This window comes from Arabidopsis thaliana, assembly GCF_000001735.4.
Source record: "Arabidopsis thaliana chromosome 1 sequence".
In the NCBI taxonomy this organism is placed as follows: domain Eukaryota; kingdom Viridiplantae; phylum Streptophyta; class Magnoliopsida; order Brassicales; family Brassicaceae; genus Arabidopsis; species Arabidopsis thaliana.
In genome coordinates, this window is record NC_003070.9 from 12,401,575 (window position 1) to 12,415,519 (window position 13,945).

The following is a 13,945-nucleotide window of genomic DNA, read 5'->3' on the forward strand; positions in this document are numbered from 1 at the left end:
GGTTTAAGCTATAATAAGACATGCACCTAAAATTTTGGCTGAGATTAATAACACTTAGTTCATAGATACGAGTTTAATTCAAAATTCATCCAGACACTGAATCAAAATTGCCTCCGTTCAACTGTTCATTTCTTAAGAATTCAGAATGTTTAGGAAAGCAGAGAGCTTCTGTCATACCTTCCTACAGAAATCACAACAATTGCATAGACAGAGAAAACAACTGTTGGGTTTGATCCCTATTTCATCACCAGACAGTCTAAAGACAGTATTTCAAACTCTGTCCGGTAAATGGGAGATGTAGTTGAAGATCTTGAGTGTCTTCAAGTGTTGAAAGGTGCAATGACTAACAAAGTTTTTATGGTTACTTGGCCTATAAAGGATAACAATTTTTTTTTTTATAAAAGAAAAGGATAACAATTTTGATCACAAGAAGCTTCTTGTTCGTGTTTATGGCAAAGGAGTTGGTGATATTAGGAGATAGAATATTCTTATATTCTTCTCAATATTCTTCTTGTTATAAGTTTAGATATTATGCGATTGTATCTAGAATATAGGAGATCTCTCAACTATTGTAACTGAAATGTGTATATATTGAATCGAATGCAAAGCTACTCCTCAAGGGAGATTTTCACAATCTAACATGATATCAGAGCATAGCTCTCTTTAATCGCTTCTCTCTTCTTTTTCTTCTTTCTTTTTCTCTCAAAAATGGTTGTTGTCATGAACCCAGAACAGATCTATGGTGTCTCTAACATCAAGTCTCACATTCCGGTGATGCTTGACATTGAAGAAAGCAACTATGATGCGTGGAGAGAACTCTTTCTCACCCATTGCCTATCCTTTGATGTTATGGGACATATTGATGGCACGCTCCTTCCTACTAATGCCAACGATGTCAATTGGCAAAAACGTGACGGGATCGTGAAGCTTTCGCTTTACGGAACCTTAACCCCCAAACAGTTTCAAGGTTCCTTCGTCACTAGCTCAACATCTCGAGACATCTGGCTCCGGATCAAGAATCAATTCCGAAACAACAAAGATGCTAGGGCGTTGCGTCTTGACAGTGAGCTTCGAACCAAGGACATCGGTGACATGAGGGTAGCTGACTATTATCGTAAGATGAAGAAACTTGCTGACTCTCTCAGAAATGTCGATGTTCCTGTCACAGATCGAAATCTTGTGATGTACGTTTTGAACGGGTTAAACCCAAAGTTTGACAACATCATAAATGTCATCAAACACCGTCAGCCGTTTCCAAGCTTTGATGATGCGGCTACAATGTTGCAGGAAGAGGAGGATCGTCTGAAGAGGGCGATCAAACCAAACCCGACTCATGTGGATCATTCTTCTTCATCCACCGTTCTTGCTTGCTCAGAGGCGCCTCCTGTCACTAACTTCCAAAGATCAGGCGGTAATCAGATGGGTTACAGAGGTCGTGGAAGAGGCAACAACATATTTCGAGGCAGAGGAGGTCGTTTCTCATACTACAACATGCCGACTTTCAACTCATGGAACAGACCCCCGTTCTATCAAAACTCGTATCAGATGTGGAATCATCCTTGGGGTTATCCTCCGTATGTCAATACCAATGGTGGTAATGGACTGGGACTTCTCGGACCGCGACCTGCCTACTAACCTCGGCCCCCAAAGTGGACTGGGACTTCTCGGCTCGCAACTAGCTGTGAATCGCAGTGAGCCTGAAGGTCCCGCACCCCACTCCAATGGCAAGGCGAAGTCCTGCTAACAGCGACTCATATTCCGCTTCGTTGTTGGAGGCGTTGAAAGCGAGCCGGAAAGATTATTTGAGGATTTTGCCTGTAGGTGACTTGAGGCGAACTCCGGCTCTGGAACCTTATTTTGACGAAGCACTATCAACATGAAGTATTCAGGGTTGACTTGGGACATCGGACTCGGTAGTAGCAAGAGGGAGTTTGATTAGAAAATCCGCGAGAACTTGAGACTTTAAGCTTGTTCGTGCATGGAACATATCATCGATGTATACTTCCATGGTTTTACCGAGGAAATCCTTGAACATTCTGTTTACTAGGCGCTGATAGGTTGCACCCCATTTTTTAGTCCGAAGGGCATGACCTTGTAACAGTATGTTCCTCGTTCCGTAATGAAAGAAGTCTTTTCCTGATCTTCCAGATTCATCAAGATTTGATTGTATCCAGAGAATGCGTCCATGAAAGATAACATTTCGTGCCCCGTACTGGATTCCACAAGTCGATCGATGTGGGGAAGTGGAAAAAAATCTTTTGGACATGCCTTGTTGAGGTCGGTGAAGTCCACACAGACACGCCACTTGCCATTCTTTTTCTTAACCACCACAGGATTTGCAAGCCACTCTGGGTACTTTACTTCGCGGATTAGACCTGCTTTGAGGAGTCTAACGACTTCGGCATTTACTGCTTCTGCACGATCCGGACCGAGTTTTCGACGCTTTTGCTTGACCGGTTTGAGGGTTGGGTCAACATTTAAATCGTGCGAAATGACTTCCGTACTGATCCCAGTCATTTCTCCAACGGTCCAGGCGAAGGTTTCCTTGTTTTCCTTGAGAAAGTGAATGAGTTTATTTCAGAAACTTTCACCAAGATTAGCCCCGATGCCAACAAGCTGATCCGGGTGCTCTTCATTTATCACCACTCTTTCTACGAGGTCATTTCCTACTTTTTTGAATGGATTCGGAGCGGCCTCGAGATGTGGTTGCTATTTAATTTTGAGCTTGTGTCTGGTCATATAGCACATTCTGATGTACGCTGACTCCCTAAAATTTGTTTCACTCTGGTAGGAAGTGGAAACTTGACGCATTGATGATAAGTTGACGGGACTGCTTTCATCTCGTAGAGCCAAGGTGTTCCGAGTATGATATTGTACGCAGCAGGTCGATCAAAGACGGTGAACTCGATCATTTTCACGACTCCTTGAGCAGTGACGGGAAGCGTAATTGTACCAAGTGACATTGAAGTCTCGATGGTGAAGGAGACAAGAGGACTCGGAGCTCCTTTGATATCTTTCTTAGAAATCCCCATACGTACGAGAGTATCAAGAAAAATTAGGTCGACTGAACTTCCTGTATCAATGAGGATTCTTTGCACTTCGCAGTTCCCCACATCGAGAGAAATTACGAGAGCGTCATCGTCAGGTTTATCCTAGTGGCAGGTCTCTTCCTCAGAAAAGGAAATCTCGGGCCATTCAGCTTGATTGGTTTTAGGCTTTTTTGCCACCGGAGTGACTACTTTCCCTTCGTGGTGCTTGATGACGCTGATAGAATCTTGAAAGAGTTTGGATCCTCCCATAATCACTTTGACCATCTTCTTCGGTCCCTTTGGAGCTACAAGAGCTGGGTCGCTTTTTTGCTTCTTGTTGGGAGGTGAATTTTTCTCGGAATCTAACACGTCGTACGCTGTCTGGGCCAGCTCGATTGTTGTGACGTCAATGTAAGGAATCTCTCCCGAGACATACTTTGCAGCTAACAGCCTCCCCAAAGCCTTGCAATCCTTAGTGGCATGACCGTTCATTTTATGAATTTCACAATACGCGTCTGGATCTCGGACCCACTTGTTGCTCGAGAAAGCTCCATTCTTGCCTTTTGGGGAGAAGGGAGGTTTTGACGGAGATGCTTTTGGGGAAGTTTTGGGCAGCTCCTTCTCTACTTAGAAAGTTCCTTCTGCTCGTTTTTTGGAGCTCGGCAGGTTTTTTCGAAGTGGCTGGCGGAGAAGCTTTTGGTGCAACATTAAACTTTTTGGCCAAAAAAGCTCGCTCCAGTTCGTTACTCCATGAAGAGCGTCTTGAATCGATTCAGGTCGGTTTACTGTTAGAGATTCACGGAAACGCGACTCATGCCACAAACCATTCTTGAGGGCGGATTGAGCTGCTGAATCAGATAAGCCGGGTACTTGAACCATGATCTCTTTGAAGGCAGTATTATAAGTCCGAAGTGGCTCATCTGCTGCTTGAGAGAGATTCCAAAGCTGGGCCTCAGTGACGTCGCTTTTGATGAAGTACTCGTATTGCTTGATGAAGGCAGTGGAGAGTTGTTTGAAATTGTCGATTGAACCCTCCTCCAACTAGGTGAACCAGATAAGAGCGAGACCTGACAAATTTTCCGAGAATAACTTGCAAAGCCCTGCATCTTCTTCAAGTGGCTCGAGAGGGACCCGTCCTGCGATGACCTGGAAAGAAGTCAGATATTCTTTGGGATCTCCCTTACCATTGTAACCAGGAAGCTTGAAATCTTGAAACTCTCGAATACGAAGTTTCGAGATTCTCAGAGTGAACGGTGTTCTCCTTGTTGCTTCAATAATCTTTTCCACTTTGGGGGCCGAGGTGGTGGCCTGATGAGGTCGTTTCTCATACTACAACAGGCCGACTTTCAACTCATGGAACAGACCCCCGTTCTATCAAAACCCGTATCAGATGTGGAATCATCCTTGGAGTTATCCTCCGTATGTCAATACCAATGGTGGTAATGGATTGGGACTTCTCGGACCGCGACCTGCCTACTAACCTCAACAATTCAACAACCGTTTCAGAGCTCCAAAACCAGAGAGCACGGCTGATTTTGCTGAAGCTTTCAGCACCTCCTCTCTCCCGGATCCCATAGTGGACACCGGTGCAACGACTCACTTAACCTCTTGTGCAAGTACAAATCTCCGTATGTCAATATGTCATTGTTGGTAATGGTAGTTGCATTCTTGTTGCTGCTACTGGATCTATATCTCTTGTTCATAACCCTCGTCCTCTTACTCTTAATAATGTTCTTGTCACACCTGACATTATCAATAATCTTGTTTCGATTCGTCGCTTTACAAAAGATAACAAATGCTCTATCGAATTTGACCCTTTTGGTTTTGCTATTAAGGATCTTCACACCAAGAGGACTCTTCTCCGCAGTGATAACAGTGGAGATCTCTATCCAATTTTTCCAGCTTTCAATAAAACTTCTGCTCAAGCTTCTGCTTTTCTACCTCAATTGTCTGACATATGGCATCGGAGACTAGCTCACCCTTGTTGAATATTGAGAGAAAGAAGAAAAACAGAGCAAGAGACATTTGTCTCTTCTCTTGTAAAGAAGACAAGAACAAAAAGAACTCTTTATTGAACTGAAACTTGTTGATATTTACATGACGATACTATTAGTGAAACCAGACCACTGCAAAGTTCTGTGGTTACAAAAGAAGAGAATGAGAAGAAGCAGACAGAAGTTGAGCAAGTACAATCTAGATCTGGGAAAAGAGAAGTCAAAGCGATATTGAAGACGCAAACATCAGCAGGTCAAAACGAAACTGTCTTGCTAATAGGCTCAAAGAATGTTCGGCCCAAGAAGATTGTCAAGACTGTGTACAGACCAAAGCCCATCTCCAAGCCCAACAATACTTGTACTAATCAGCTTCCTGTCACACAACGGCTACCTGCAGAAAAAGACAATAAAGATAAAGATAAGCAGGAGGAAGTTTCACCTCAGGAACTAAAGACAAAGACCAGCTGTCATGTTCAACAAATCAAAACGACAAACAGATTTGCAGTATTAGACATTGAGGTGGAAGCGTGATGACCTAATTCTAAAGTGCATAAATAAGCCTTAAGTTGTATCAGAAACTCTAAGAGAGAAAGATATAAAAGAAGCAATGCTTATCTTATTCTCCAAACACTAGACACTGTGTTTACTTTCATGAAATCCCACACCACTGATGAAAATTTGGCTACAAAGTCTTGATCTGCCAACAAAGGGAACCAGACCACTGCAAAGAGATCAAGACTATGACTCAAATACAGAAAAGGTATCTACTACGCTATTTACTCCAGATGATTTTCCACCATTACCTGTCAGCAGTCGTGCTGTAGTGATTCCTGAGAGTGGAGAGCAGAGTTCTGAGTGTACGACAGGCTTTGATCCTGCTTCTATTGGCAACAACTCTACCTCTTCACCACCAGGGACTCCTACAGCTACACAAGCTTCATCAACATCATCTGAAAAGAGTAAAACTCCAACATCAATACCATCTACACCAACAACACCACAAAGGTCATCAACTGAAAGTACTGAGACACCGATGTCCTCACCTGTCATAACACAACCATCACCATCTGCAAGCAGTATTCCTACAATGCATGCAGCTACATCCTCTGCTTCTACATCTCAACAATCATCAGTGGCGAGCAATAAAAGCACTACTGATGTTGTTCAAATACAAGAAGCTTCTCCGAAAAGTACAGCTCCTTGTATAGAAGCTCCCGTGGAAAAACAGCCTACACATACAATGGTAACCAGATCAAAAGCTGGCATCCATAAACCGAATCCAAGATATGCACTTATGCTTCATAAAGTGTCATATCCTGAACCAAAAACAGTCACTGCAGCCATGAAAGATGAGGGATGGAATAATGCAATGCATGAAGAAATGGATAACTATAAAGAAGCTCAGACTTGGTCGCTCATACCTTATACACCAGACATGCATGTTCTTGGCTGCAAGTGGGTCTTTAGAACAAAGCTTAATGCTGATGGATCCCTTGACAAGCTAAAAGCCAGGATAGTTGCAAAAGGCTACGATCAAGAGGAAGGCATTGATTATTTGGAAACCTACAGCTCAGTGGTCAGAACAGCCACAGTGAGGTCAGTTTTACATGTCGCTACTATAATGAATTGGGAAGTTAAACAGATGGATGTTAAAAATGCATTCTTGCATGGAGATTTGACAGAGACTGTGTATATGAAACAACCTACCGGCTTTGTAGACTCTGCAAGACCAGATTATGTGTGCCATCTCCATAAATTTCTCTATGGCCTCTAACAATCTCCAAGGGCCTGGTTTGATAAGTTCAGCAATTTTCTACTTGAGTTTGGTTTCTTTTGCAGTCAATCTGATCCTTCGTTATTTGTCTACATCAAGAATAAGGACATCATCTTGCTTCTCTTGTATGTTGACGACATGGCCATCACAGGAAACAGCTCCACAGCATTGTCTAACCTATTAGATGAGCTCAACAAACAATTCAGAATGAAGGATATGGGAAAGCTACACTATTTTCTTGGCATACAAGCGCACTATCATTCAGGGGGACTGTTCTTGTCACAACAGAAGTATGTTGAAGACTTACTTATTACTGCTTCAATGGCTGATTGTGCACCAATGCCGACTCCACTCCCTCTGCAGCTAAACAAGGTACCTAACCAAGATGAACAGTTCTCAGATCAGAGATATTTTAGAAGTTTGGCTGGTAAGCTTCAATACCTAACCCTTACCCGTCCAGATATCCAATTTGCAGTCAATTATGTGTGTCAGAAGATGCACTCCCCAACAGTCTCCGATTATCACCTGTTGAAGCGAATTCTCAGATATGTTAAAGGAACTACAACAATGGGGATTTCATTTGCAAAAGATACGGATTGCACAGTTAGAGCTTACAGTGATAGTGATTATGGTGGCTGCAAGAGAACAAGACGCTCGACAGCAGGGTTTTGTACCTTCTTTGGCTCAAATATAATCTCTTGGTGCTCCCAGAAGCAAGAAACAGTGGCAAGAAGCTCCACTGAGGCCGAGTATAGAGCTCTGTCAGATGCAGCTGCCGAGATCACTTGGTTGTGTAAAGTCCTAAAGGAACTTCAGATCCCTCTTCATACAGCTCCAGAACTATACGCTGATAATCTCTCCTCCATCTACTTGACTGCTAATCCGTCTTTCCACAAGAGAAGCAAACACTTCGAGACTCACTATCACTACGTCAGGGAGAGAGTGGCTCTTGGGTCTTTGACTGTGAAACATATCCCGAGTCACGTCCAGCTGGCCGATATATTTACTAAATCCTTACCAGTCGGAGCCTTCACAACTCTACGCTTCAAACTCGACGTTTGTTGTCCACCCACTCCGAGTTTGAGGGGGACTATTAGTGAAACAGACCACTGCAAAGTTATGTGGTTACAAAAGAAGAGAATGAGAAGAAGCAGACAGAAGTTGAGCAAGTACAATCTAGATCTGAGAAAAGTGAAGTCAAAGCGATATTGAAGACGCAAACATCAGCAGGTCAAAACGAAACTGTCTTGCAAACAGGCTCAAAGAATGTTTGGCCCAAGAAGATTGTCAAGACTGTGTACAGACCAAAGCCCATCTCCAAGCCCAACAATACTTGTACTAATCAGTTTCCTATCACACAATGGCTACCTGCAGAAGAAGACAATAAAGATAAAGATAAGCAGGAGGAAGTTTCACCTCAGGAGCTAAAGACAAAGACCAGCTGTCATGTTCAACAAATCAAAACGACAAACAGATTTGCAGTATTAGACATTGAGGTGGAAGCGTGATGACCTAATTCTAAAGTGTATAAATAAGCTTTAAGTTGTATTAGAAACTCTAAGAGAGAAAGATATAAAAGAAGCAATGCTTATCTTATTCTCCAAACACTAGACACTGTGTTTACTTTCAGATACAAGGGGTTTATATAGAAAAAAATAGACACAACAACCCAATTAGTTGTGTCTCTTCATACTTGTGTCTCTTTCTACTTGTGCCTCTTGAACGAAACAACACAAACTTGCAACCGTTATCTGAAAACTCAATTACCGACCAACACTCCCCCTTAATTGAGTTTCGGTCTTGCACTTAGCTTCCTTCTCAGTTTGTCACAACTTGACCTTGTTTACTTCTTCTTCCCTTGCAAGTAAAGCACTTTTGTTTTCTCCATCTCAATGGAATAACTCTTATGCTTGATCTTAATATCCAATATCCTTCTTTCTTGAGGATAGTTGATGAAACATCTATTGTCTTCAAATAAGACTCAGTATCCATTGGATATCATTTGAGAAACACTCAATATATTTTTCGCTAAACCCAACACTAGAAACACCTCTTTGATGATCTTCTCTCCTTGGCTTGTCATCACTTGGATATTTAACTTTTCCATGTCTCGTCATTCATGATGATGATATTTCTTCAACTTGCAGTTCTTCACCACGTGCCTTGGCTTGTTACACACAAAGCACCTTCTTGTTGCTACTTGTATTTGACGTTGCACACTTTTGAGATTTCTCTTTCCCACAACGCTTCTCCTTTGTCACCTTCAATTTTTTTATTCACGTGAGCTTTGTCACGTCATCTCCGGTTGTTCTCACAACCTTTTTTCCACTCACTTTCTTTTAAATGAGATTTCTTCTGATTTCCTTTTGGTGTACTCTTGATCACCAAATCTGTGCGTGAACTCCTCCACGTCTTCTTCGGTGTCTTCTTTTGATCACCATAACGTCTCCATGACGTCTTGTGCGTGAATCTTCTTCACGTCGTCTTCGGTTTACTCTTCAACCGTTTTACGCACCATTTTTCTCCGAGGTAAGCATCCTCTTGTGCTCCATTTTTCTCCGAGGTAAGCAGCCTCTTATGGTGTACTCTTTTGATCACCATCACGTCTCGATGACGTCTCATCAGTTCCCTTGAACCTTTTTGCTGAGTAGCCTTGCATTGTTCTCCCAACAGAAGCTTACTCGGTGTTTCAGTGTTCTTCATAACTCAACAACACTTTTGATACTAAGCCTTGCCATGTTTCTTACAACAGGCGGCTTTCTTCGTCTTGTTTTACCAAGACCTTGTTGAACAAAGTTTCAGAATTTTCCTTCCACAACTCCTTCTCCACATCCATTGTCTCCATATTGCTTTTTGAGAAGATTTCCTATCTCCTTCATCCCTTTGAAGTCTTCATCTTGAAGATTCTGTTTATGAATGTTTGTGAAGGTTGATGATGCTCTCTCTTGTCACCATCTCTTTTCTTCCTTTTCTATGTCTTGTTCTTCTTTCTCTTCTTCTCTCCATATATTTGTTGTCGCCATCTCTCTTTTTCTTGCAGCGGACTTCTTCTTATTTTTGTTTTGCTTGGATAGGCTCCAAAACCAAATAAGCTCTGATACCATGTTGGATTATCAAGAGAAAGAAGAAAAACAGAGTAAGAGACATTTGTCTCTTCTCTTATAAAGAAGACAAGAACAAAACAGAAAACGTTTAATGGAACTGAAACTTGTTATTATTGAAAATCTGAATTGTGTGTTACAAACAAAGACATCGTCCTTTTATAGACGTGAGATAGACCTTGACTGAAATGACACATCTATAAGTGTTGTAACTCTTCACTTATGCCTATCAACATAACTACCTTTAAGGCAAGACACATCTCTTAATGTATAAACTAAACACATATAGTTAATTGTATAAAACAACGACCAAACTCAATTAAACTCTAACAGTCTCATCATTCACGTTTGATGATGATCTTTCTTCAACGTGACCTTCATTGTCACTCTCTTCGTTTGTTTCTTCTAGGCTTAGGTTCGCTCTCTCGGCCTTCCTAACCTTGTAGTTCTTCACCACGTGCCATGGCTTGTTACGCACAAAGCACCTTACACCCGTAGGCAAGCTAACATCCCTGTGTTGCTTTTTCCAACAATCACTCTCAAAGTAATCGTCACACGTACAAAAGTCACACCATTTCTCGGCCTTCTTTTGACTTTTGTTGCCCCCTTTGTTTCTTCCTTTTGAAACAAACTTTTCTCCACGCCTTTGTGTTGTAGTCTTCTTCACAACTCAACTCAACGTTTTGATAATAAGCCTTGCTCTGTTTGTTACAACAGGCCGCTTTCCCGTCTTACGCTTCACCAAGACGTTGTTGAACAAAGTTTCAGAATTCTCCTTCCACAGCTCCAAATCCACATCCGTTTTCTCCATTGCCTCTAGAGAAGATTTCCTATCTTCTTCATCGTTGTTGGAGCCTTCTTCTTGTGAATATGTTTGTGAAAGTTGATGGTACTCTCTCTTGTCACCACCTCTTAGTTCTTCTTCTTCTTCCTCTTCTTCTCACCATAGATTTGTTGTCTAAATCTCTCTTTTTCTTTTCGCAGCGGAACTCATCTTATTTTTGTAGAGACAACCAAAGACAACCATTGGCTCTGATACCATGTTGGATTATCGAGAGAAAGAAGAAAAACAGAGTAAGAGACATTTGTCTCTTCTCTTGTAAAGAAGACAAGAACAAAAAGAACTCTTTATTGAACTGAAACTTGTTGATATTTACATGACGATACAAGGGGTTTATATAGAAAACAAATAGACACAACAACCCAATTAGTTGTGTCTCTTCATACTTCTGTCTCTTTCTACTTGTGTCTCTTAAGTGAAACAGCACAAACTTGCAACCGTTATCTGAAAACTCAATTACCGACCAACAACCCTAGCAACGATGTCTTGAAGACGCTTCTTTCACTTTCATATTTAAATTCGAATTAAAAGAATCTCCATGTTTCTTGTAATGCTTGTCAAATTGGAAAACATGTTAAACATCTGTTTTATTCTTCCACTTCCAAAGTCAATTCTCCTTTTGAAATAATACATTCTGATTTGTGGACTTCTCCTGTCTCAAGTTTATCTGGAATACGATATTATGTTCTATTCCTTGATCAGTTTTCTCATTTCTTATGGGTTTATCCTCTGCGCAATAAAATTGATGTGTTCTCAAAATTTCTTCAATGTCATACTTATGTAAATACACAATTCGGGAAACACATTCAATCACTGCAATGTGATAATGTTGTAGAGTATAACAACTCTCAGTTTCATGACTTCTTTGCTAAACACGGGATTCGTTTTTGTTTTTCTTGCCCATACACTTCTCAGCAAAATGGCAGATCAGAACGCATGATACGAACCATAAACAATGCGGTTCGCACTATGCTCCTTCAAGCTCATCTTCCAAACACATTTTGGGTAGAAGCTCTAAATAATGTTGTCCACATCCTCAATCTTCATCCATCCACCTTAATCAACAATCGGATTCCGTTCTCAGTCTTGTTCAACAAAACACCATCATATAATCATCTTCGTGTCTTTGGCTCACTATGTTATCCTCACACAAACACCCAAAATAAGTTAGAGCCGAGGTCTGCACCATCAGCTTTCTTAGGCTATCCTCTTCTTCACCCTGGCTATAGGTGTTTTGATATGAAAACACGAAAAATTATGATTTCAAGACATGTCACATTTCAAGAGGATATCTTGCCTTTACAAGCAACTCACACTAAAATCGATTCTGCTTATGAATTTCTCGAAGCAGAAACACAGCTTACACAAATTCAAAAATGTCTCCTTCTCACTCCATCAATTCCAACAGTGACGGCAACGCCTCCTGTTCAACCTGCAGCACCTGCTTCGATACTACAACCTCCACAACAGATGGTAATTAGATCACAACAAGGCATACATAAACCAAAGCAAATTCTTTCACTTAATGCTTAAACACTTTCCCAACTTCCAAAAAGTTATAAGCAAGCGTTAATGGATCCAAATTAGAATCCTTCAATGACAGAAGAGTATGATGCTTTGATTAAGACTAAGACTTGGAGTTTAGTGCCTAAACCTGCAGGTACAAACATTATCAATTCGATTTGGCTTTATAAACACAAGTACAATGCTGATGGTTCTTTGTCAAGATACAAATCGAGACTCGTTGCTAATGGAAAATCACAAGAACACGGAGTAGATTTTTATGAGACGTTCAGTCCGGTTGTAAAGCCTGCAACAATCCGTGCGGTTCTAAACTTTGCGGTGGAACGCGACTCGTCGGTACATCAATTAGATGTTCAAAACGCGTTTCTTCATGGCAAGCTAGAAGAAACTGTTTACATGTATGAGCCACCTGGATTTGTCGATAACAAGAATCCAGGATATGTTTGCAAGCTGAATAAGGCGTTGTATGGTTTTAAACAAGCACCACGTGCTTGGAATGCTCGATTTGCAAGCTATGTCAAAATGATGGGTTTCAAACAGAGTAAGTGTGATGCTTCACTTTTCGTATACAAGCAAGGGAATGACATGGCTTACTTGCTGCTCTACGTTGATGACATTATGCTAACTGCTTCTTCCCCAAGGTTCTCGACTCTATCGTGACAAAACTCAAAAAATTTCCGATGTTAGACATGGGTAAATTAAGCTTCTTTCTTGGTATCTCTCAGCAACGTTTGATCATAATGGTGTGTTCTTGAGTCAAGAAAAATATGCGAAGAATATTATTAACATAGTTGAGATGCAAAACTGGAAGCCTAGTCTCACATCGGTTGATCTTGCGTGTAAGCTTGAAGAAAGTGTTGGTCCAAAAATACAAGACCTGACGTTATATCGAAGTTTGGTTGGGGCACTTCAGTACTTAACAATAACGAGACCGAACATATCTTATGCAGTTCAACAAGTGTGCTTGTTTATGCATGACCCATGAGAGAGTCACTACTTACATGCTCTCTGTCATATCATTCGCTATCTGAAAGGGTTGACATCACAGGGTCTCAGTATTACAAAGTCCCCATCAACCAAACTAGTTGCCGACTCGGACGCAGACTGGGTTGGGTGTCCGAATACTAGAAGATCGACTTCGGGGTATTGTGTTTTTCTTAGGGATACACTCATCTCATGGTCGTCTAAGCGACAAGGTTCAGTGTCACGTTCAAGCGCAGAGGCTGAGTACAAAGCCGTAGCAAATGCAGTGGTAGAAACGTGTTGGTTAAGAAATCTGTTTTTGGAGTAACATTGTCTGATCACTCAAGCAACGTTGGTTTTTTGCAACAATGTCAGTGCAGTTTATCTCTCCACTAATCCGGTCAAATATTAACGTACTAAACATGTCGAGATTGACATTCACTTTGTCCGAGAGAAGGTAGCAACATGCGAAGTTCGAGTCATTCATATCCCTGCTTCTCATCAATATGCTGACATTTTCACAAAGGGTCTTACTACTTCACTGTTCAATCGATTCAAGTCCAGTCTTGGCGTCATTCAACGACCGACGAAAAGACTGCGGGAAGGTATTAGGAGATATGTTTAGATATTATGCGATTGTATCTAGAATATAGGAGATCTCTCAATTGTTGTAACTGAAATGTGTATATATTGAATCGAATGCAAAGCTACTCCTCAAG

At 41.3% G+C, this 13,945-nt stretch overlaps 2 protein-coding genes and 3 pseudogenes across 5 annotated transcripts; 3 read left to right on the forward strand and 2 right to left on the reverse strand.

The window, feature by feature from the left end:
* Window positions 1-708: 708 nt before the first annotated feature.
* AT1G34070 (Copia-like polyprotein/retrotransposon) lies at window positions 709-1,635 on the forward strand (the record flags this gene model as incomplete). Its single annotated transcript, NM_103130.1, has 1 exon — window positions 709-1,635. The coding sequence occupies one exon, from the start codon at window positions 709-711 to the stop codon at window positions 1,633-1,635; it is 927 nt and encodes a 308-aa protein (NP_174669.1).
* Window positions 1,636-1,702: 67 nt separating this feature from the next.
* AT1G34080 lies at window positions 1,703-5,054 on the reverse strand (annotated as a pseudogene; the record flags this gene model as incomplete). Its single annotated transcript has 1 exon — window positions 1,703-5,054.
* Window positions 5,055-5,693: 639 nt separating this feature from the next.
* AT1G34090 lies at window positions 5,694-8,305 on the forward strand (annotated as a pseudogene; the record flags this gene model as incomplete). The annotated part of the gene is made up of 1 exon: window positions 5,694-8,305.
* Window positions 8,306-10,095: 1,790 nt separating this feature from the next.
* AT1G34095 (uncharacterized protein) lies at window positions 10,096-10,940 on the reverse strand (the record flags this gene model as incomplete). Its single annotated transcript, NM_148506.1, has 4 exons — window positions 10,096-10,140; window positions 10,230-10,559; window positions 10,611-10,829; window positions 10,923-10,940. The coding sequence occupies 4 exons, from the start codon at window positions 10,938-10,940 to the stop codon at window positions 10,096-10,098; spliced, it is 612 nt and encodes a 203-aa protein (NP_683347.1).
* Window positions 10,941-11,207: 267 nt separating this feature from the next.
* Window positions 11,208-13,812, forward strand: AT1G34097 (annotated as a pseudogene; the record flags this gene model as incomplete). Its single annotated transcript has 1 exon — window positions 11,208-13,812.
* Between the last annotated feature and the right edge of the window lie 133 nt (window positions 13,813-13,945).